At 48.2% G+C, this 20,176-nt stretch overlaps 10 protein-coding genes and 1 non-coding gene across 11 annotated transcripts; 4 read left to right on the forward strand and 7 right to left on the reverse strand.

The window, feature by feature from the left end:
* Positions 1-910: 910 nt before the first annotated feature.
* F5147DRAFT_685980 (S-adenosyl-L-methionine-dependent methyltransferase) lies at positions 911-2,470 on the forward strand. The gene is made up of 5 exons (XM_041436716.1): positions 911-1,267; positions 1,326-1,406; positions 1,455-1,668; positions 1,730-1,830; positions 1,880-2,470. Exons 1-5 carry the CDS (start codon positions 1,119-1,121, stop codon positions 2,238-2,240), a joined length of 906 nt encoding a protein of 301 aa, XP_041294827.1. The 5' UTR covers positions 911-1,118; the 3' UTR covers positions 2,241-2,470.
* F5147DRAFT_771758 (uncharacterized protein) lies at positions 2,369-4,161 on the reverse strand (the record flags this gene model as incomplete). Its single annotated transcript, XM_041441280.1, has 9 exons — positions 2,369-2,653; positions 2,711-2,851; positions 2,899-3,117; positions 3,170-3,187; positions 3,248-3,636; positions 3,693-3,761; positions 3,814-3,889; positions 3,940-4,075; positions 4,130-4,161. 9 exons carry the CDS (start codon positions 4,159-4,161, stop codon positions 2,369-2,371), a joined length of 1,365 nt encoding a protein of 454 aa, XP_041294828.1.
* A 624-nt stretch (positions 4,162-4,785) lies between these two features.
* Positions 4,786-5,831, forward strand: F5147DRAFT_771759 (uncharacterized protein; the record flags this gene model as incomplete). Its single annotated transcript, XM_041441281.1, has 3 exons — positions 4,786-5,344; positions 5,410-5,550; positions 5,602-5,831. 3 exons carry the CDS (start codon positions 4,786-4,788, stop codon positions 5,829-5,831), a joined length of 930 nt encoding a protein of 309 aa, XP_041294829.1.
* A 249-nt stretch (positions 5,832-6,080) lies between these two features.
* On the reverse strand, positions 6,081-7,139 carry F5147DRAFT_771760 (alpha-N-methyltransferase NTM1; the record flags this gene model as incomplete). The annotated part of the gene is made up of 5 exons (XM_041441282.1): positions 6,081-6,102; positions 6,153-6,254; positions 6,304-6,926; positions 6,983-6,999; positions 7,055-7,139. 5 exons carry the CDS (start codon positions 7,137-7,139, stop codon positions 6,081-6,083), a joined length of 849 nt encoding a protein of 282 aa, XP_041294830.1.
* Positions 7,140-7,210: 71 nt separating this feature from the next.
* Positions 7,211-8,791, reverse strand: F5147DRAFT_685998 (Swi3-domain-containing protein). The gene is made up of 3 exons (XM_041436717.1): positions 8,195-8,791; positions 8,014-8,136; positions 7,211-7,961 (listed from the first exon to the last, which is right to left on the reverse strand). Exons 1-3 carry the CDS (start codon positions 8,714-8,716, stop codon positions 7,368-7,370), a joined length of 1,239 nt encoding a protein of 412 aa, XP_041294831.1. The 5' UTR covers positions 8,717-8,791; the 3' UTR covers positions 7,211-7,367.
* A 1,595-nt stretch (positions 8,792-10,386) lies between these two features.
* Positions 10,387-12,903, reverse strand: F5147DRAFT_633012 (WD40-repeat-containing domain protein). Its single transcript, XM_041432835.1, has 11 exons — positions 12,851-12,903; positions 12,542-12,797; positions 12,118-12,487; positions 11,885-12,069; positions 11,548-11,834; positions 11,281-11,489; positions 11,145-11,233; positions 11,026-11,091; positions 10,929-10,970; positions 10,837-10,868; positions 10,387-10,788 (listed from the first exon to the last, which is right to left on the reverse strand). The coding sequence occupies exons 1-11, from the start codon at positions 12,868-12,870 to the stop codon at positions 10,677-10,679; spliced, it is 1,668 nt and encodes a 555-aa protein (XP_041294832.1). The 5' UTR covers positions 12,871-12,903; the 3' UTR covers positions 10,387-10,676.
* Positions 12,904-13,370: 467 nt separating this feature from the next.
* On the reverse strand, positions 13,371-15,146 carry F5147DRAFT_573288 (uncharacterized protein; the record flags this gene model as incomplete). The annotated part of the gene is made up of 9 exons (XM_041431147.1): positions 13,371-13,659; positions 13,723-13,866; positions 13,917-14,420; positions 14,468-14,476; positions 14,527-14,624; positions 14,679-14,705; positions 14,755-14,850; positions 14,901-14,918; positions 14,976-15,146. 9 exons carry the CDS (start codon positions 15,144-15,146, stop codon positions 13,371-13,373), a joined length of 1,356 nt encoding a protein of 451 aa, XP_041294833.1.
* Positions 15,147-15,598: 452 nt separating this feature from the next.
* On the forward strand, positions 15,599-16,699 carry F5147DRAFT_771764 (uncharacterized protein; the record flags this gene model as incomplete). The annotated part of the gene is made up of 3 exons (XM_041441283.1): positions 15,599-15,756; positions 15,837-16,080; positions 16,235-16,699. The coding sequence occupies 3 exons, from the start codon at positions 15,599-15,601 to the stop codon at positions 16,697-16,699; spliced, it is 867 nt and encodes a 288-aa protein (XP_041294834.1).
* A 944-nt stretch (positions 16,700-17,643) lies between these two features.
* F5147DRAFT_744768 (histone-fold-containing protein) lies at positions 17,644-18,616 on the forward strand (the record flags this gene model as incomplete). The annotated part of the gene is made up of 5 exons (XM_041439707.1): positions 17,644-17,646; positions 18,021-18,189; positions 18,258-18,362; positions 18,425-18,547; positions 18,597-18,616. The coding sequence occupies 5 exons, from the start codon at positions 17,644-17,646 to the stop codon at positions 18,614-18,616; spliced, it is 420 nt and encodes a 139-aa protein (XP_041294835.1).
* F5147DRAFT_t65 lies at positions 17,701-17,798 on the reverse strand. Its single transcript has one exon. It is a non-coding gene; the product is annotated as a tRNA-Lys (tRNA).
* F5147DRAFT_93211 (mitotic checkpoint regulator, MAD2B-interacting-domain-containing protein) lies at positions 18,528-20,124 on the reverse strand. Its single transcript, XM_041444475.1, has 4 exons — positions 19,514-20,124; positions 19,068-19,468; positions 18,862-19,000; positions 18,528-18,805 (listed from the first exon to the last, which is right to left on the reverse strand). The coding sequence occupies exons 1-4, from the start codon at positions 20,067-20,069 to the stop codon at positions 18,798-18,800; spliced, it is 1,104 nt and encodes a 367-aa protein (XP_041294836.1). The 5' UTR covers positions 20,070-20,124; the 3' UTR covers positions 18,528-18,797.
* Positions 20,125-20,176: the final 52 nt, after the last annotated feature.

Below are 20,176 nucleotides of genomic sequence, written 5' to 3' on the forward strand. Positions count from 1 at the left end.
TAACAATAAATCCGCTTTTGAAACTTGGAGACGCAATGCTAAAGTTAGGGAGAACTAGAAAGTATTCACTATTGTTGAGCAAAAGTGGGCTACTTTTAGTTTTAGCAAATGCTGAGAACATTTGAACAAAAATTCACTGCGTTGAGTTTGGCAATGCGTTGAGCATCATCATGCCATGAGATTGCATCATCTTGTAATATAAGGTCACTATCATATCACCCTATAATTGTCTTTTTTCAAAAATCAACTTGAAATTTATTTCGAGGACCCTATATCGGACATACTTAACCTCAAGCTTGAAGCGTAGCCAAAAATTGGCGGTGTGGAGCCTGAGGGTGCCAGCACACGGCTGCAGTCGTACGTGTCACTTAGATTCGAGGGGGAGGTTCAAAGCAGGGAGAGGGGGTCACCGTTGCTGCGAAGGAGTTAGTAAGGACTGCGGGCTAGTCTGTAGCTAGCAACACGCTTGAGCGGTGAAATTAATGGTTATTGAACCATAAATCCGCTAATTATTACGGTTGTGCCAAGTCCTGGCTGGCTGTTTGACGCCGTGAGCCGGAGTAATAAAGAAACAGGCGCCGCGGAGATAGTCAGAATACGAATTTTGGAGTGAGCTGATTGAGAACACGCTGGGGACAATGATTCCACCTGATCAACTGTCGGGCTAACGGAGTCGGGGACCGGCGCTCGCCGCCGCTACGATAATGATATGAAAGAAAGCCAAAGTTGCGGATAAGAAGGTATCGATATACTGTTCCAGTATATACGACGAAGCAAGACGCGATACCAAGGGCGCGCAAGCCGAAACTCGAACGCATCGTGCCACCAGAACATACGTAAACATGGCGGACCGCAGCGACCGCTGATTCAAGGCCGCTTTGAAATTTGAAGCTTGATAACTAGTTCTGCCGAACTTTATGTAAAATAGTGTCACGGTGACCATTGGATGGATGCTAGCAAGTCCCCACCAAACTATTACTAGTACTTTCAGGAGGCTTCGGCAGTTTCGGCGATTTCATTGTTTTGGTGTCCCACATTTTTAGACACGCGGGTCTCCGAAGGCCACCGTGACTGCATGGCATGCACATAAATAAGGTCTGTGCGCTGGCTCTCCACCTATGATAACTAGCCTCGTATCTCCGCGAGTTCAGCGACTCGTCTTTGCTTCTTCTACGTCAAGTTTGAAGTTCACACGTACCATGGCGACGAAAGTACATGTTATTGCAGAGACAGGATTCGGCACTGGGACGAATGAACTGTATGATCGGTGAGTTGACCTCGGTCCGCATGATCTACATGCGCACTAATTCACGAGCTGTGTGTAGGGCTCGCCCTTCGTACCCAACTGAGTGTCTTTCGTACATGCGTCAGTTATCCAAGAGCACAGCACCTTTGAATATTGTCGAGTGAGTCACACGCATTGCTTTTGTTTCTTCTTGTCAATTGGCTTTCAGAATTGGGGCAGGGACAGGTATCTTCTCTCGTGCCTTGTTGGCTCACCCGGAGTGGGCTACGAGCATTGGTACATTGAGAGCTGTCGAACCTAGCGACGGCATGTGTGACGTGTGGAGGAAGACTGTCGATGATAGTCGTAGTTCTATTGCCAAAGGGACATTTGATGATACTGGTGTGGAAGACGGATGGGCAGACCTTATCATTATTGCACAGGTAAGTGATATTGTAAGGGCTGAATCAGGTAGGTGTAGGTGTTTACCCCTCGGACATACAGGCATTCCATTGGTGCCCTGATTATGGGAAAGCGTCAGCTGAATTCGGTCGTATCTTGAAGAAGGACGGCGCAGTCGTATTTATCTGGAACCTTGAAGACAGGTTTGTTTATCTTATTTTCTTTGTATCAAATTGTCTGACAGCATTGAAGAGACGGTGCAGGTTGGGTTGCACAACTCCGTGACTGCATCGAGGCTCATGAGCAAGGGACGCCCCAATTTCGCCTCGGTCTCTGGAGAAAGACGTTCTCTACACCTGAGTATACCTCCTTGTTCCATCCTCAGGAGGAGGTAGAATGGGCATATCATCTTCTTGCTAGCGAACAAATTGTTACGGATCGCGCTCAGAGTAAGAGCTACATTTCCGTGCTCCCTCCAGACGAAAAGGCTAAGGTAGTGGAGAACGTCAAAGGTATCCTCGAGCGGGGAGATGGTAGAGTTTGGATTAACAAGGAGGAGGGCACGTATCAATATCCATACAAGACTTACATAGTGGTATCTAGAAAGAAGTAGACCTAGAGGAAACAGTCGAGTAGTCATAACTCCGAGCCAGAATACATGTTATATACAGAATCATCTTACATTCTCAGCTATTCTCAGCTCGCGACACAGGGCTGCTGTGGCAGCGTACATCAGATCTCTCAGTTGACATCGATCGAGCTGTCCTCCACAAGCCTGACAGCTTCTTCCAGAGCATCATCTAAGTCGGTCAGCCATGCCCACTCCCAATTTTTGGTGATCGCATCACCGAGCTCGTGCAAAGGGACGTCCTCTTGAAACGCGCATAGTTGCCCCCCACGCATCGAGCGCAGTGCCACTTCTGATGAAAATGGCCTTCTCAACTTGTCGTAGATGGCGAGGGCCCTGGGTACCGTTTCTAGGGTTGTGGATTTATGACCAAGAACAGTCATAAGCAAGTAAGCATCCTATCAAATCAAATCAGCACGTGTAAATTTCTCGGAGTGCAGTCGTGCATAACCGACCTCGATGCCCTGGCCAGCACCAGAGCCTTGGAACGGCGTCATTGCATGTGCGGCATCTCCCATGATCGCAACTCGCCTGAAATTAGTGGACGGTAAAGTTTTCACAGTGTGTACAGCCCAAAGCGTGCCCTTTTCCACACACTGGAAATCGTCAGTGATGAACAGTAACTCAGATACGAACGACAGACCTCGAGAAGGTGCTGTGCATCCTCTTCAAAGTCTTTGAAAGGCTCAACAAACTGCTGAGCAGTGAGTTCACTAACCCACTCATCGTTTGTCTTCCCTTTGAAAGACGGACGAGGAATTTCTGTGTCAGCTTTATACGCCAAGTCAACGACATCGCGTTCAAGCGTGAAACCCGCAAAATTAACATATTGTCCAAGAGAAACAGGGTATGCAAGAAAGTACTACAATGCATCAGCCTCAGCACAGTGCAAACCGTAGATTAAAGAGTCTCACAGCATCTTTTCCCATGTACTGTGAATGGAGGTGCATCGCCAAATTAATGGTGTGAAATGCAACAAGAATCAAGCTTACCTGAGTAAACTCCCTTAAGGTACGGTGGTCAGGACAACGCGCGCGCAGCTTCTCTGCAGAAACGAGTGTTCTGTACGCAGCAACACCGCTCCAAATTGGGCTCATGCAAGATAGCACAGATTCCTTCTCATCGGGATCCAAGCCCTCAGCCAATTCGCGCAACATGCAGGGCCGGACTGTGGATTTGATCCCGTCGGCACCAATTAAAACATCGCACGTAGCAGTTGATTCATCCGTGAATGTTAGCGTAATTGGTGAATTTTTCGGACTGCCTTCCAAGGGCTGGGTGTATGATATCAGTCGCTTGGCGTTGTGCGTTGCGCAGGACGGTGGAAGAAATGAGAGTAGTACGCCATGGAAGTCGGCTCGATGCAAACGCATAAGTTTGCCTGTTCTACCAACGGTGTTCAGAGTGTGATGCATTTGAATGCAGAGGAAATCTGACCTTTCGTCATCAGATCAAACAGGTCAATGCCGACAGCTTGATCGCTTTTACGGCCCCTAACAGTTGGGACTGAAGTTCTCTCAGCGGATTTGGACCTGTATTGTATACGATTTCCACTGACCATATTCGTCTGTGTAATCGTAACCGCAGCGTTGAAGCAGTTGCTGTTCGAAGTCGGGTCCAAATTTTCTCAAGACCTGGATGATTGTTTGGGGTTAGCATACCGTCGCTTTTCTAAGATCCGCACCCTGAATGCCCTAGGCCAGACACCAACACCAGCCCCAATCTCACAAAAGCTCTGCGCGGCTTCATACACGTCGACGGCAATATCCTGGTAGCGGGACAAAGCAACAGCTAATGTCAAACCGCCTACCCCTCCCCCGCTAGAATAGTATTGTGATGAACTTGACTGCGGCCACAACCTGAAGACACCTTACCAGATAGCAATCCTATATTTTGGGTTAGACATTCAAGTTGTAGTATCTAGAGAACCGTGGTTCGATACGCCCCAACGGTTGATTATATGTGCTGTCGTTCCGGCGGTTGGGCTGCCGCTGAGTGCATTCGAGATGAAATCATACTAGTACGCGCATTCAGACATCTCGTACATAGCACAGGAAATTTGATCTTGTCCGATTGAACGGGCCCGTCATCAGGAGCCACCATCAGAGCGAAGCTTCACTTACTAAGTACGTTGAAATCTGCATGAAAACAACATGAAAACCTACAAAAGCCTATCAAAGATGTGACGATTTCTTGAGTATAGTGTTGATGTCGCAGCCTGTTAAAAAATTATGGCCAGGCGTTTATGTCGAAGTCACGCTGAAACATGCACTGTAGCCAGAGATAACCTTGATTGAACCCTGCAAACTTCTTTCAAAAAGCCTATCAAAGATGTGACAATGTCTTGAATATAGTGTTGATGTCGGTCGGATAAGCAGAAAATTTTATGGCCAGGCGTTTGGTCACGCTGAAACATGCATAACCAGAGATAACCCTGATTGAACCCTGCAGACTTCTTATTTGGGAAAACCCCAATTGTAAAGGTGAAACTCATGTCCTGACTAGACTTAGTCGACTTATCTGAATCCCCATGCGCTCGTGGACCCGGCCTGCTCTTCGGTTCCTTCCAACATCCTCTCTCAACCTGGAGGCTCTCGATACCTGGATAGCATCCCCGAAATCACTTGCGCTCACTGATGCCTTTCATTCTAATCACCTTTCAGATCTCTACATCACTCTACCCACTCGCGACGGCACGCGTGGTCGCCCGTTTGCGTCCCCTGTAGAAGGTACACCTCTTGGATATGGACACCACCTTGCCTTCTTCCACCCGCGTAATCCTGAGGCATTACTGCGCACAGATGGGACCGACGCCGACTTCTGTCCGCCTGAACCATTCACACGCCGGATGTGGGCGGGTGGTACCATGACATGGAACAAGGAAAGAGAATTGAAAGTAGGAGAGAAAGCTACTGCAGTGTCTACTGTAGCCAAGGTCGAGAAGAAAGGATTTGAGGTCGGGAAGCCGATGATATTCGTCAAACAGAGAATTGAAGTGACTGCGGAAGGACGAAGTGAACCTGGGATGGTGGAGGAACGAGCGCATGTCTACCAACCATCTGTAGCTAGTATAGGGAGCCGCGTACCCCGTCAAGGCCAGTCCTCGAGACAACCCGTGATTTATTTGTGTGCTGATGTGGACATATCTAATTAGTGAACGATCTCTCAAAGTCTGAGTTTTCGTTGTCGTACACTCCGACCCTGACGACGCTATTCCGTTTTTCTGCTCTCACATTCAACGGGCATCACATACACTTGGACAAGGATTATGCGCAGAAAGTCGAAGGATATCCAGGTGAGTTCGAGCTTTACTTCTCAACTAATATCATCTAACTCCTGTCACTAGAAAGACTCGTTCATGGGCCCCTGACAGCCCTTATGCTTCTGGAGTGTCTCATTTACCACCGACCAAGGGCCAGACTGCGCACCTTCAGCTATCGTGCACACAATCCAATTTTTGTAAATTGTGCCGCGACGATACATGGTGCTATTGTGGCAAAAGACAAAGCGGAATTGTGGTGCGAAAGCGATGAAGGGGTTGTCGGCATGACGGGCGTTATTCAGTTCGACGAATAGATCTGCGACATCGTCGTGTCAAACCTCTGTTCGCAGCCTTCTCGGGCATATCAACAACGTCAAACTCGTACAACGCCAACGATGATAGCTGTTTGTGTAGGCAATGACGTTGGCATAGAAGTTCAGATGATGTCAGATGAGCAATGTGTTTATGTTGGCTCGACGGTACATACTCTTGCACTACGGACGCAATCACATATAACGCATGCATGCATTGCTGACGACGATAATCAACTACTGAAGGACATCTCATGCCTCCCGTAGTGCGTACCTGAAGCAAGTAAGCATAATGACATGGTAGTCCAGCCAGAGTAAACGTACATTTTCACAGGGTATAGTCCTTTGGGAAGCCCGTGTTGAATTTTCTCTTCGATGATTTTGAGACCAGCATCCCGGAAAATATTTCTGAATGCGAGATCTGACCTATGGAGCAAAGTCAAGGTTTTGTAATACATAATCACTTCTTACAAACCGAGTGAAGGTAGAGTCTTGCTCGTCAAAAACAGTCACCGGCTCGTTTTGCTTGCCACATATATTCTCCTTCACCACGATGAGACTCCTCGCATCACGTAGAGCCTTCTTGCTCCTCTGAAGGAAATGCACAAGATCATCATCTCTCAAGTGACCGAGGCACCATTGGCACCATATCACGTCGAATCCCGTTTCCGTTTCGTCTTCACCACCTTGCGGCAGATAACCGACACGATCCAGGGGTGTCCCTAGTACGACCGGGTCAAAAGATTGCAAGGCACCTTGCAAGAATGTGACGCTCTTCGATCGATCAGCGATACCCTTCCATGAAACCCTATACCCGCTGTCGTTGATTTCTGAACCGGATTCGCTGGCTTTTCCACGAGATCGGGCTTCGTTGATGAAAGGCTCTACAGGCTCAAGCAGGACAACATCCGAGACAAGATGAAGGAGGACGTCTGATGTGACGCGCCCGACACCTGCGCCAACGTCAAGAGCTCTCACACGCTTAGTTTCGGATGGAGGGGCGGAGAGACTCCGAAACGGTGATGGAACTGTGGATAATTCAGGAAGGAGGTCGAGGAGGAAGCGACGTGATCCAAGAGAATCAACACGAGGAAGTGACTGTCATCAATACTTCAGTACAAAAGTTCGTCGGTGAGGATTGAGATCAGAGTCACCCCCGTTCCAAATCCACCTGGATGCGATGTTAGCCGATGTTCGATGGCAAAACGGTTAGCAATGAAGCAGACCAAGCACGCCGTCGTAGTTTGCGGGCTGAGTGGCCCAGTATTGAATACCTGCTTCAAGGTTTGGAATTGGATTGGTCGAAGACATTGTTTATCGTTCTGTGATCATCCAAGATCTGTTTATCAAGACTTAGGTCACGTGAATCCGGCTAGACGCTATTCTTAGCTAAGCCTGGCGGTTCTTCTGATATCAAAGAGTATGTCTACATTGGTTGGAGTGGGAGGACGGATGGACGTGATGATCAAAGAAGCTCGGCTATTGTGTTCAACGACAAGATTATAATATGGCATTTGCTCATGTACGTACCATCTGAATCTACGCATATATATCATCAATGTCTTCGTCATTTGTCCCGAGAGATATGTTAGTGTTCTCTGCCGCAGGCGTACTCAGCACAGATGACACAGGAAGTTGTTTCGATGCTGTATACTCTTCTCTCTCCAATTCCCGCACCATATCCCACATCTCTTCATCCTGGTCATCGACTGAGAGGCTCGATTTACTACTTTCCGGAGGTGGAGCAGGGTTGGGGATTGAGTCATCAAGTATTTCGAGGTTATTCCACATCGCCTCTTCGTCGATATCCATCCCATCTGCAACTTCGGGTGGCAAAACTTTGTATTTGGCTTTCGGTACAGGTGGTGCAGGGGAAACCGAACGTTGTGCTCTAAACGCAGCGAGGCGTTTCTCCTCTTCTCTGACGATTGCATCGATATCAAAGTTGTCATCTTCGGCCTCTGACGATGAGGGTGGAAGGGATGGGGCATGCAAAGAGGACGAATCGTCATTCACGTCTGCGCCCTCAAGGTTTGGATCGGTGAGGTCGATAACATCGTCGCCACCATTTTCTCCTGGTTCCTTGCCATTGACAAGGCCTTTCGCCTCATCACGCCATACACTTAGTCGGACCTTCATTGATGTGTGATTGTGATATGCGAATGCGATTAATATTCGGTCGTACCTGCATTCGTTTTGAGTGACATAGTTTTTCGACGCGCTCAACGGTGTCCTTGAACGGAGTCTTGGGATATAATCTATGAGACCAAAACTGGTACACTTGGAGAATGCGCTGGAGGTCTGAATGCTAAACAGATATCTGGATATCTGCATCAGAGCACAAGTACGCTGTCAGTGTAACTCACCTCATGACCTTTCCCTTTGACTTTAAAGTCCTTGATATTTTGAATGAGCTGTGGAAATCCCGATGCTCCAATTAAACTTGTTTCATCGAGTAATACAACCTTCTTTCTCTCTTTTTTCCCTTCTTTTCCTTTCCCCTTTTCCTTTTCCCCCTCATCGTCTTCGTCGGGACCTAAATCTCTTGGTGGAGAACTGCTAGGCAAGATTTGGTGGGGTGTCAGTGCGTGTTTTGCTTCGGCCTGTTTGCGGAGTGCCTCAAGGTCAAGGGCAGGTGCAAGGGGCTTATATCTCAAGTCATCCTCCTCCCCTACGTCATCATTATCGATGTCGGCGAAGAGCGCGTCTACGTCTGGTCTTGGTGCCGAGCTAGTAGGTCTCTTCGGCGCTGGTCGGTCATCCTCATTGTCTGAGTCAGAAAGAAATAGTGTCTCTCTTGGGCGCTTCTGAGAGCTAACTGTATCAGAATGTGGCGTAACAGCGTGAGTGGGGGAAATTGGCGCGTCCCAGATGTCGTCGAGAGACATGATTAATGTTCTGGTGCAAGGACGCGTTATTTTGATTTATTTATTATCTCACGCGCCCTTAATTTTCGATTTCCACGGTTTACTGCAGTGAAAGCTCAGATTCTTCCGCTTCCCAAGCTTGCAGTCGTGATGCATGATGCATGAAAACCCACAGCCCTCTCTTCCGAATTCACCACCTAAGCTGCGCCTTCTTCTGAAACCGCCGCATGTTTCTAAGCTTCATTCCTCAACCAAACGATAATTCAAGGATAATCGTTTCGTGCTGGAGCTGGTGAGCTCGAATATGTGATGATTTATCCATGGGCATTGGGTAGGGCAAGTTGCTGCCACAGGCTTAGACCATATAGCATACCAAGTGACGATTACGAGGGTTCCACGTTCGAACGTTCAATAATCACACCATTTGGGAAGGTCAGCGTCAGAAACTGGCACCCGAAAACGTCGATTGATCTATCACATCGTATCACCTACTGCAACGGCGTCTCGCAATTTTGTCAAGTGGGATCTGCGCATAGATTTTTCGAGCACAATCCACAATATTGTTTTGCGTCCGCATCGAATCATGTACGCGCGACAGAATCTGGAAATTGTCGTCAGAAATCGTTTCTGCCGCAACCACTGGGGCGCGTCCAGACTCCAGACACTCAGATGGGTATTGAGTGCGGGAAACTTACTTGGAAAATAGTAGGCGCAAAAAGTGAGGTCACAGTCGAGTGACATTCCGCATGAACAATTGATCTATCGGACCCTAACCGCACCGAGTAACCATTTTCCTCCACAAATCCATCAGCATTCGCCATGGACGAGATTATAGCCATCTGGATTGAAGAGAGGGGTGGAAAGGAGAAAGCCAGGAATAGACTGGGCCTACATTGACACCTGAAGCTTGGCGCAAACGTCTGCGTTCAACGTTGAACAACTTACAAGTCACTGAAGTAGGCGATTGCGAGACATCCCTTTGAAACCCATAGTGCATACACTTCCCGTTATTCGGAAAGTGAGAACGTCCAGGAAATGGACAGTTTGTGGGGCAAGTCTGTCACCGACTCCGGGGGGTATTGTCTGGGTCCGAGTCTGGGGCCTGTCAGCCGCTCGGTTGCGGATACAGTGAAGCACGCATGCGAGTATAATTCCTTCTCGATTCTTTCGTATCATTGCAGTATAGCTCATGTGTTTTCAGGGGTTTTTTCCAAAGTTGCCCTGTCGTTTGTCTTGCCTCCTCGATGAGGGATAATGTCATCCTTGCAATCAGCCTCATGGTGTGAAACAATGTCCCCGTTATTACGATGCCTTCTATTATCCACAATTTAATCTTGCATTTTTTGAAGCATCCGAACGCTTTTGCACATGGTTGAAGACTTCGCTTGAATCTAATCCTTTGTGTTACTCGAAGTGTCACTGGTAAACTTTCATGGTTGTGTTTCATACGACGGTATTTGTATCACTATGCCACCAGCAAATATCATGGCACCAATTGCAAGTGAATTTGCCGACATAGGTTACCATTATTGTGTTGTCTTGCACAAGCTTTCCTCTTGTGCAGCTCTCTGTTGAGGAGTGTCTGCCTTCGAGACTTAGACGTCTACTCAATTTAGTTCTACTACAGTGAGACCAATGTTTATCGGTCTTCTTGGATAGTGTCTCAGTTCAGTGTGTTTCTTGTCTCTATTTTGTGAGGAAAAACAAAAAAATTATCGTGTGCGCGCAGTGCATATATGGTTTCATCGTTACCCGACTACGAGTGATGCATTCGAGTAGCTTGAGTATACTGTAGTTGAGTAGATTCAAGTGGTTGTTTTTCTTGGTGGCTTCTTTGTCTTGGGTCGAAACTGCATAAGCGTCCTATGTTGTTGTCTTACAAATATCTGCGAATCAGATTTTGTCTTGGTGTCTTCTTGTGGAGTCGGGGATTGGCGCTCGCGCCGCTACGATAGCATACAACGATATGAATTAGATCCCGTCACTCTACATCTGGTGGTGCCCAGAGTACACAACGCCCACTTGCGTTTCCTGTTGCACATCTTTCGACAATGCTTGGGTGGGAGCATGTTACAGCTTGTGTAGCAGTGAGCCTGAGATGACAAAGTTAGTTATGGTCACCCAGAACTCAGATTACTGACCGACTGTCTTTGAGTCTTGCAATCAAGTGTCCCTAAAATTAAAAAATTGTCAGAGCCAGTCAAAAGGATCCAGCTAATGTGTGGATGAGTACCTTGCATGAATATATGTCCAGAGCGTAGCTCATATTCCCAATCTATGGTGCCACCAGTCAGACGATAGGCTGCGCCCGGTTGCAACAAATTACTGACTGTGAAGTGGGGGAACACGTCTGGGTTGGGATTCCAGACCGCACGAAGAATAGTTACCCATTTGCCCTGGAAAGCGTCAATAAAGGAGAACGGAGTACGATGATAAGGCTGGTCCTTACTGTCTGGCAGTTGTGTTTTATCCCGCGGAACGGCGTGAAGGAGGGGAAACCGAATGACGAATTGTACTTCGCGACATCCAAATCCCACACTGTAAAACGGTCAGTTTGCCTTGACGCACGCAAATATATCACCCACGTCTGATTGAATCGTCGTAGCTCGTACTGACGATACTTCTCCCTCTCGGGTCCCAGTATGCTGAGCTCACCGACTTTCCATGTTGAAATATACCGCGAACAGTGCCCTTTCCCTTCTTTGAATAGACTAAGTCTTCGACAGTGTATTGGCTGAGTTGATATGGGCCAGTCGCGGAGGTCAATTTCTGCAGCTTCCTGCTGTCCCACACCCTTAGAAACCCATTGCTGAGAAAAGAAGACAAGGGCATAGATGATAATTATGTCTTACTTCAATACACGACTGTTCGAAGCCGTAAGCAAGAAATGTGGATTTGTCGGGTTGATGCTAACGGTGCCAATTTTCGCAGGTGAGAGACCATACCAACAGGCCTTGTCTTTGGGTTCCCGAAGATCAAGGTGGGTGATGCCGCCGGCAGCGTCGGATATCCACATTTCGTGGCCACTAACTGGAAGATCCACACTTGTGATGAGATATTCTGAAGAGAATATCTCTTGCGAAATCCCCGAGACAAAAGAAAAATGGCGTATTGTGCCATCGTATGAGGTCGTAAATAGCTATAAAATGCTCTTAGTGCAGGCATTCCATGAACAAGTGGTGTCCTCACACTATGCGCATCAACTGGGTCGAATTTTATAGATGATATTGACGATGTCGAAGAAGCTGGCCAGTGACACTGGAGGCGCCAATGTTTCCCGCCTTCTCTATGGTCCGCGGAGATGTCACCGTCTTCATCTTCAACCTCATCTATAGGAGCTCTGGCATCCCATATTCCAATTTGACCGTGTTTGTCTACATGCATGTTAGCGACTTGCCAATAACTTGATCACGGTACCTTACCCCCAAAGAATACTAGGTCCTTGGTAGCATCGGGGTGGTAGGCAGCGCTGTAGACTCTATCTGCAGTCACCTTGGCGCGAGACACTATCCTCAGCTTCTGAAGTTTATTTCTCAATTCTTCAACTTCAGCTTCATTCTTCTGGTCTTCATCAAATACAAATGCGTTCACATCTGCGATACGTTTTGGTAACGGAACATTCGTGACAGCTTGCAGGGATGATCGGAGTGAGCTGAGTTCTGACTCCTCTAGTGTGTCCCCCAACGTAGTAAGATCCAATTCCTGATGTCTGGGGCGTTTTGCAAGACGAGCTTTCTCCTCGGCCTCGAGGCGTTCTTGCTCTTCAATTTGGCGCCTCTTCTTTTCTTCTTCCTGCAGCGTGATCAATCGTAAATGCTGGAAGACTACAATCATACTGGCGCTCACCTCTCGCTGCCTCTTCTGCGCGGCAGTTTCATTTGGATTCACGACTCCATTCTTAAGACGTGCACTTTGCCTACGAGGCGCCTCTACAACTTCACGCGCTCGTTTCACTGTCTTCGCAGGCTGTATGGGCTTTGCTCTTGTTCTGTTGGCAGGCTTGGGTTTGGGCGGGATGCCGAGTTGAGTGACAACGTCCTTGAGATCAAGCTCCTCCAGGAGCGCGCGGTTGCGCGCAATGTTAGCTTCACGCTCAAGTTCACTTGAGTTAAATGATTATTACGGGACTCTGCGCGAAAGATGAAATGAACTTACTATGCTGTTAACTCGGACATCGTGTATGCAGGTAGTTGAAGACAAGATCGGTGAGACCAATCGAACGCGTCGCGTGACGTCACGGTCACGCGCTTTTGCATCATGACTGTGGTGACTAATCCTTCACTGTTACAATTTCGATATCGACTACAGTACAACTGCGGATACAACAACATATCATCAAGAGAAAGAGAAATCGCTAAGAGAAACATGTAGGAAAGCCAGGGTCGTCAAAATAATGCAAGACCAGAGAAATATAAAGTTGCGCAGGCGGAGCAGATATCGAATAGATATAATAGCTGCGGACGTGACAAGAAAGCATGTGCAGGACAGCGATGGTATAGCCTGACAATGTTCTAAGATATCAAATGCAGAGACGTTTCAAAAAGGTGGGGCGTCGCAAAACAGAAACAGAAGAATGTTAATCTCTGGCGAGTAACAAGGAATCACCAGTGACATGAGGGACACGTCTGGAGGTGGGAAGACCAGTTATCCACCTCGGCTCAAAGGTATCTCCCTCCTAGGTAACTTCAAACACAGAAGTTTCGAGAAGCCTGAACTGAGTTGTGTCCTTCGAATTCTCGCTCCACCCCACAATCTCTCTCCAGTTGACTGAATTCGCCTCCTTCTCGCCTGCACCTGCAAACAATCCCACATCGTCGTCCGATAACCCGCGGAAGATGAGAAATAGGCGCGTAAAGACGCAGGGGTCAGAAGTAACTGAAATGTCAATTGCGGCGGCTATCTTTGAAGGGGAGAGGAAGCGGTAGGCAATGTTTTTGTGGGCTGAAAATGCGGAAATGTTGTTACTGTGTACGTCAACGTCAGTGTCGGTGTCGGTTATGTCAGATGAATGGCATGGGAACACGCACTTGATGAAGTTAGTTCGCGCATGCATAGACATGCCTAGCTGGTCTAGGACACTCATAAGGTGTGGCACGAAATCTCGGAAAGTCATAGCGTATCCATTTCGGGGTGCAATAAAATCATTAGGATCGACCATCGCTGGGTCGGGTCTGCGTAGTATAAGGATCAATGATCCAGGAATGAGAGGTATGACACTTACACAGCTTCGTAATATAACGACGTCGTAACCATCTCACTCTCAAAATGCTCGAGCGCACCACCAGGGTGAACACGCAGAAAATATTTCACTTTGGTTTCGTTAACTGGTTGCGCAGGGGGCCATGTGAGTTCAAGCCTCCATAGCGGGTTGACTGAGAGAATGACATCGCAATACTGCTGGGCAGGTGAAAGGATGCTCAGGTGGCATTTAACAGAAGAAGGCTTGGCAGCGGTCGTGAGTTTACTCATGACACGCGAATCGAAGAGCATGTCAGGTGGGACGTCAGGGTTGAGTATACGGGTGCCTGTGAAGTCGACAGTGTGAGTGCCGCCGTCGTGCACTATGTTCAGCTTGCCCCAGAACTGGCCATCGACAACGGTACCGTCGTCCATACGGGCCATATCGACATCATCAGCAGAAGCAACTGTTGTTTCTAGGACCACGTGTTGGCCGGGTACGAGCTCCAGGTTAAACGTGGCAGGCATTTCCGTGACTGGCGGCGGACTGAAGACATCTCAAGCAGTGCATGGCTGACTCAAAAGCGTACTTACGGTGGTGGCCTATGATACAATTAGCTTAGACGAGTTCATGATCATGGCATCAAACTTACGGTGGTTCATCAGGTGGCGGAGGGGCGTCGCTTACAATCTCCACCCGCAGCCCCTGCACGCCCATTATCGCAATTTGGTATGAATCCTCGCCGGTCAGCTATTCATGTCTGCCATGAGCCACCCGTATCAGAGGTAGAATTCGATCACGCACATAGATATAGGGCCCGGAAACCAGCCGCTGGCAATGACATCAAAACATATCATCCAACCCGACAGCGTCGACTTACAGAGGCATGAAGAGATGCGAATTCAACAGGGACACGCAGGCCGAAGACGGCATCTGGGGGAGGTTTTGTCCAATCTCTAGCTACTGCTTCGAGTTCCTGTGCAGGAACAAATCAGCCGGACACGGGCAACGACCACCGCCACTTACGGGGAAACTATTAGGTAGCTGTGGCGGAAGACGGAATTACAAGATAATATGAGGGCAAAGGGGAAATGTTCGTACCATTCTCACTGTCTCCATATCCTCGTAGGCAAGTGTGAGGAGTCGCTGTCGTGCAAGCGCCATTTGGGCTTGCCTCTCGCGGAACTCGCTCTCCTTGTCTTTTTTCTTGAACTTTCCCCAAAAAGATTGAGAGGGAAGACTGGCGCTGGTTGATCTGCATGAAGAAAACATTTGAAGGCTGATAATTGGGAGATCTGTGGCCTTTTCTTACGCTGGAGAGAGAAGCATAGCTGAAATAACGGAGGGCTGGGGATTAGAGTATGAGGAAAAGAGTCATGCCAAATCAAAAAAGGATTTTGATTATTAGCAGGTCGAGAACACGCGATAGAAACACGAGGCAAGGAGTCAATTGCTGCAAAAGATAGATCAAGTCATCAAGCGCTCGTATCAAATGATCCCAGGACCCGGACTCACGATAACTTTCTTTAGTCAAGTTTGATGATAATCAATACCCACAGCGGGTAACCCTTGGCCCGACGTCGATACGAGCCTGACAAAGGACTTCCAAATCATTCGATAATCACTTTAGATGTGACTCGTACATCAAGCTGTGTAGATGGCGTGGCACGTGGTAACAGCACGGAACAGTGCTCCAACCAAACCAAACTTGAACATCAAAAATCATGTTTCGAGCTGTCTTGGGCCAGAAAAATCTAATAAATGCGTCACGCTTCACAGTAAACCACAGGAATTTTGTTTCTACGGTTCTTCTCTCCCGAACTTGGGAAAATGAGACTCTGGTCACTTTGCGTCATGAAGCGAAAACCCGAGGTCTTTCGACGTGAGTCATTTTCGGCTCCTACGGTTAACTTCTTTGCTTTGTTCTCTTCGCATTGAAATCCGAACTGATTGTATCATCAGCAAAGGCAACAAATCTGACATCATAAACCGAATTCAGGTGCATGAGGAATCTAAAGCTCTTCCTTTTTCGCAACCTACGCCCGCCGTATCTCGCAATGCGTCTTCATCTGCCGCTCCACCACAGACTGCTTCTCCGGACATACCGCCTGCATCCCAGCCCGCGAGTGCATCAAAGACGCCCGACTTTTTCTTGGTCAGATTACCCAACCTCTCTCAAGATGGGCCACGCGAACCCGTTCAAGTAGTAAGTATTTCCCCTCTTTCCTTGATCGATGAGGCGGTCCGGTTTAAGTTACGGGCCTAATGGTTTTATTCCTCATCGACCATATCGAGTCTTTGTCACATGCGAACTCTTTGATACGACCTTGTATTTTCATATCTGATGATCATCCCCTCAGCCCTTCGTTCCCGATTTTTGGGATTCCTCTAGTCCGAAACCCGAGCCCATAGAGCCATCTCACCCAAAATTGCACGTTGTTTCGGGGTCTGCGACACATCCTGATGGTGGTCCCACCTACAATCTTGAAAAGCCTCAGGACGCGGTGGTTATTGAGGAAGTAGTGGTTATCGAGCCGGAAAGTCAATCCAAACCCGCGATTGAATCTGGCTTATTCCGTGATTTTGCCGATGATCTTGGGCTGCAGCGGAGTTTCCAAGTTGGCGAGGCGGTCTCGAATGTGGTACGGGCTGCCAAGGAGCAAGGGCCTGATTTGCACGCAAAGTCTAGGCCCCTCAACAATGAGCAAACCAGAGGAGTTTGGGTCTTGCTCGGTTTACTCGCAGGATCATGGATCGTTGGAGGGTGGGTGAATCGTGCTCGGTCAGTGCCTGAAGTACACAGCACGGAGGAAGGCAAGCACTAGAATCATCTTTGAGAATGTATCGCAACACCCTCTTACATAGAGTCTCTCCTATCTGGTTGTCAGACTTTTCACGTCTACCGTTTTTCTTGATATATTATTCCGAGCGCATGTTTACTTCGCTGGAGATGGACTGGATTGCTTCAAGATAATCTGCCCCGTTCATTTTCTCTGATGAACTTTCGAACCACAATATGTTAGGTCCGGTCTTGCCAAGTCCAGGTCAAACCAATCAAAGGGAGACAATTATTCCTCTTCGTTCCTCATTGTTTATTTCAGGCCATACCCAGCCATGCGTTAGCCATGAGGCAGAGCATGCATCATTGCTCAACTATCGAGATGTTGAAAACTAGTTAGTATGTTATCTTCATCTCAATATATATGTTCATTCGTCTAATGGTCTTTCCAGGGGAGACTACTTTGATGCTACCACTGCTGCAAACAATTCGATAAAGAATGTCAGAACAACCCGCTAGCAGGAGCGAATAAATGATTACGCGACCCACCGATCATGATTGTGTTGTTAGCTGGTTCGTCTCGATCTGTATCTATCATGGGTCTTCTTTGTCTGAAATACCCTTGAGACAGAAATTGGTAGTTCCGGCCGTTGGTTTGTCATAGTATTTTGTTGGTATTTTAGGCCACTTCTTTTTTTTTCGCTCCACTTGCCCGGGCTCAACGTTCAACGAAGGGCCTGCCTACTAGGCTCGTGACCAGGGACAAGTCGAGTGGCGAAACCAACACCTAACATTTCAGAGACGTAGTAGGAACTGGTCATGAGTCTAAAGCCTGTCACATGCATGCCAGTCGACGAGGCAGCAAAAGAACGGTTCGAAGCGAAGTTCCGGCGAGGCGGGCCGCTGGTAATGAGTTAGGGAATTAGTCACTGGTCTATGGATAGTTAATTAATGTTAGTTCGCCGAAGTAAATAAAAACATGCTGATTTCATGGTCAGCTGAACGCACTCAAGGCTTGTTACAGTTCAAAAAGCAAAAGTGAACAATAGCCCACCGCGAGGGTCGAACTCGCAGCCTTCAGATTACGTCAGATGGAACCGACAGTCGTAAAAGTCTGACGCTCTATCCGATTGAGCTAGGCGGGCGCCCGAAAAGCAACCTTCCTATTCTAACAAGACCGCCACCGCGCTTCAAGCTCCGCTTGGGAGCGCGTCGGCTAGTATAAAGCGCGACGCGTCTTTGTAGGGGTGTTTACGTGTTTTCTGTGTTTTCTTTCCTTTTACTTTGCTTTGAGCAAGACTTTATGCCGTTCAAGGTATCTTAGTTCGTCAACGTTCAAACTGACAACTTGCTTACCTTTGACTCAGCCCAACTCAACCGCCTCCAAGGCGCCCGCTTCCAAAGCTGCTAAAGCACCCGTGTCGTCAGCGGGACAGCAGAAAGCAGCTAGGAAGGCACCTTCTAAAGAAGATGGGGACATGAAAAAGAAGCGTAAGAAGGCAAGGAAGGAGACATACAGCAGTTACATTTACAAGGGTGTGTTTACCTATTCGCTTTTGCTCGCATTCGGCTGCAATAACTGGCTAACATGTTTTCCCTTTTAGTGCTAAGGCAGGTCCATCCCGATACTGGGATATCGAACAAGGGAATGGGCGTTTTGAATTCATTCGTAAATGACCTGTTCGAAAGGATCGCCACGGAAGCGAGCAGTACGTCATTTTGGTCGATTTTGTTTTATTTTGGCAGCGACCGATGTCTTCCCGTTGTGCAGAGCTTGCATCTTATACGAAGAAGTCTACTATCTCCTCGCGTGAAATTCAGACAGCAGTGAGGCTTATTCTTCCCGGAGAGCTCGCAAAGCATGCGATTAGTGAGGGAACGAAGAGTGTTACAAGTGCGTGTTCTTTTCCCTTGTGGGTGCAAACGATAACATTTGTGGGCAGAATTCTCTGCTGCCAGGTGAGACGTGCAGTTACGCACGCCATGGCAGCGAGAGCCAGGTCCGATTTTGACGCATCGAGCATGGTAATTGGGCAGACGCGGATCTATTAAATATATAGCATAGTCCATCTCGTAAATATTATGCATACCCTCTTAGCAGCAGCAGCATATCCCTAACATAATGTATAATCGTTTCCAAGAACCTAGAAACCTGTAGGATTGATGAGTCGTGTAATGGAGAGGCTACACAAGGGAAAATACACGCACCATATTTGTTCCCTGCCTCTTTCCTGTTCCTGCGTGCCTGTGCGATCTTCTCCTCCATTGCCTCCCGGTTCTGGTAAGCGTCTGTGAGGAGCGTCGTCAATTGATGTCGTGAACGAGCTGTCGAGCCTAGTTTTGCGCCCTGTAGAGTATAGTATCGTGAGGACTAGTCTACCATGCAACGGAAGCATCCAGAACAGCACACAGACCTGTACGTTCATCCGCGGTCGTTCTGGCTCCCCGGTCTTGACGCCTGTAAGAGCCTTCCTGTCTTCCCTCTCTTTTATCTCTTTCCGTGCTTTCTCCATCTCTGTCTGCATGTTGACCTCCGCCGCTTCTTCTGCCTCTCTCTCCACCTCACCTTTCTCGAGTGCGCGGACCTGGGAGTCATATTCTTTCTGCCACTTTTTGACGAATGTGGCGTAGTATGCCTGGTCGTGAGCGGCCCAGGCACCGGAGGGGAGGAGGTAGTATCCAGGGTAGGGGTCAGTAGGCGTTGGAGATGGGGGAGTGAATGAGGCCACCTCAGGGGCAGACGAGACGGTTGGTGTGAATGTGTTTGGTGTCGTGGACGTAGAAGGTACAGTAGAATTAGGTCTCGAAGAGGTACCTGCAGTGGATCAGGATAAGAAATGCAGAGTCGCGGGGAACATACCGAGAGAGAAAAAGTTCACAACGGGTCCCTTTGACGGTGCTTGAGGCTGATAGTCCTCACGGTCTAGATTGACATTGGATTTGCCCTTCTTGATTGAAGGGGGTAGGAAAGACATGGATGCTTCCTCGCCATCTCCTTCGCCGTCCTCCTGCACGCTCGCCGGTGCATGAAACACTAACCCCGGACCATTTCCGCCTCCAAGCATACGTTCAGCCTTCTTGGGTTTGACGGGCAGAGGCTGAGTAGGTGCGGGTAGCATGTTGAGAAGGGATGATGCGCCTGCCCCTTTGCTGGATGTGATTCGGGGTTTCTTGACTGGTGGTCGGTCATCTGTATCAGAATCATTTGAAGGAAGCGAGGGGAGCGTGATTTCGATCTTCTTTGTGCGTTTTGTTTTGGTTAGTGGTGGAAGTGAGAGACTTGATGATTTGGGTGCAGGTAGGGAGAGGCCTGAGGGCTTCGATGGCGTTGGTACTGGTGCTTTAGGAAACGATACGGTGGGCGGCGCTTCGTCTTCACTGTCGACGTCGCTACCGTAGTCTTCTATGCCTAGCATACTGTCTTGCTCGTCGTGGAGAGCGATGAGCAGATGTTGATGTTTGTTTGTACTGATGAATCGCAGAGTATTGTATTACATTGTCAATTTGTATTGCATTTGAGGAC

The sequence above is a fragment of the Suillus discolor genome, assembly GCF_016758755.1.
Source record: "Suillus discolor strain FC423 chromosome Unknown F5147scaffold_17, whole genome shotgun sequence".
NCBI classification, from domain to species: Eukaryota; Fungi; Basidiomycota; class Agaricomycetes; order Boletales; family Suillaceae; genus Suillus; species Suillus discolor.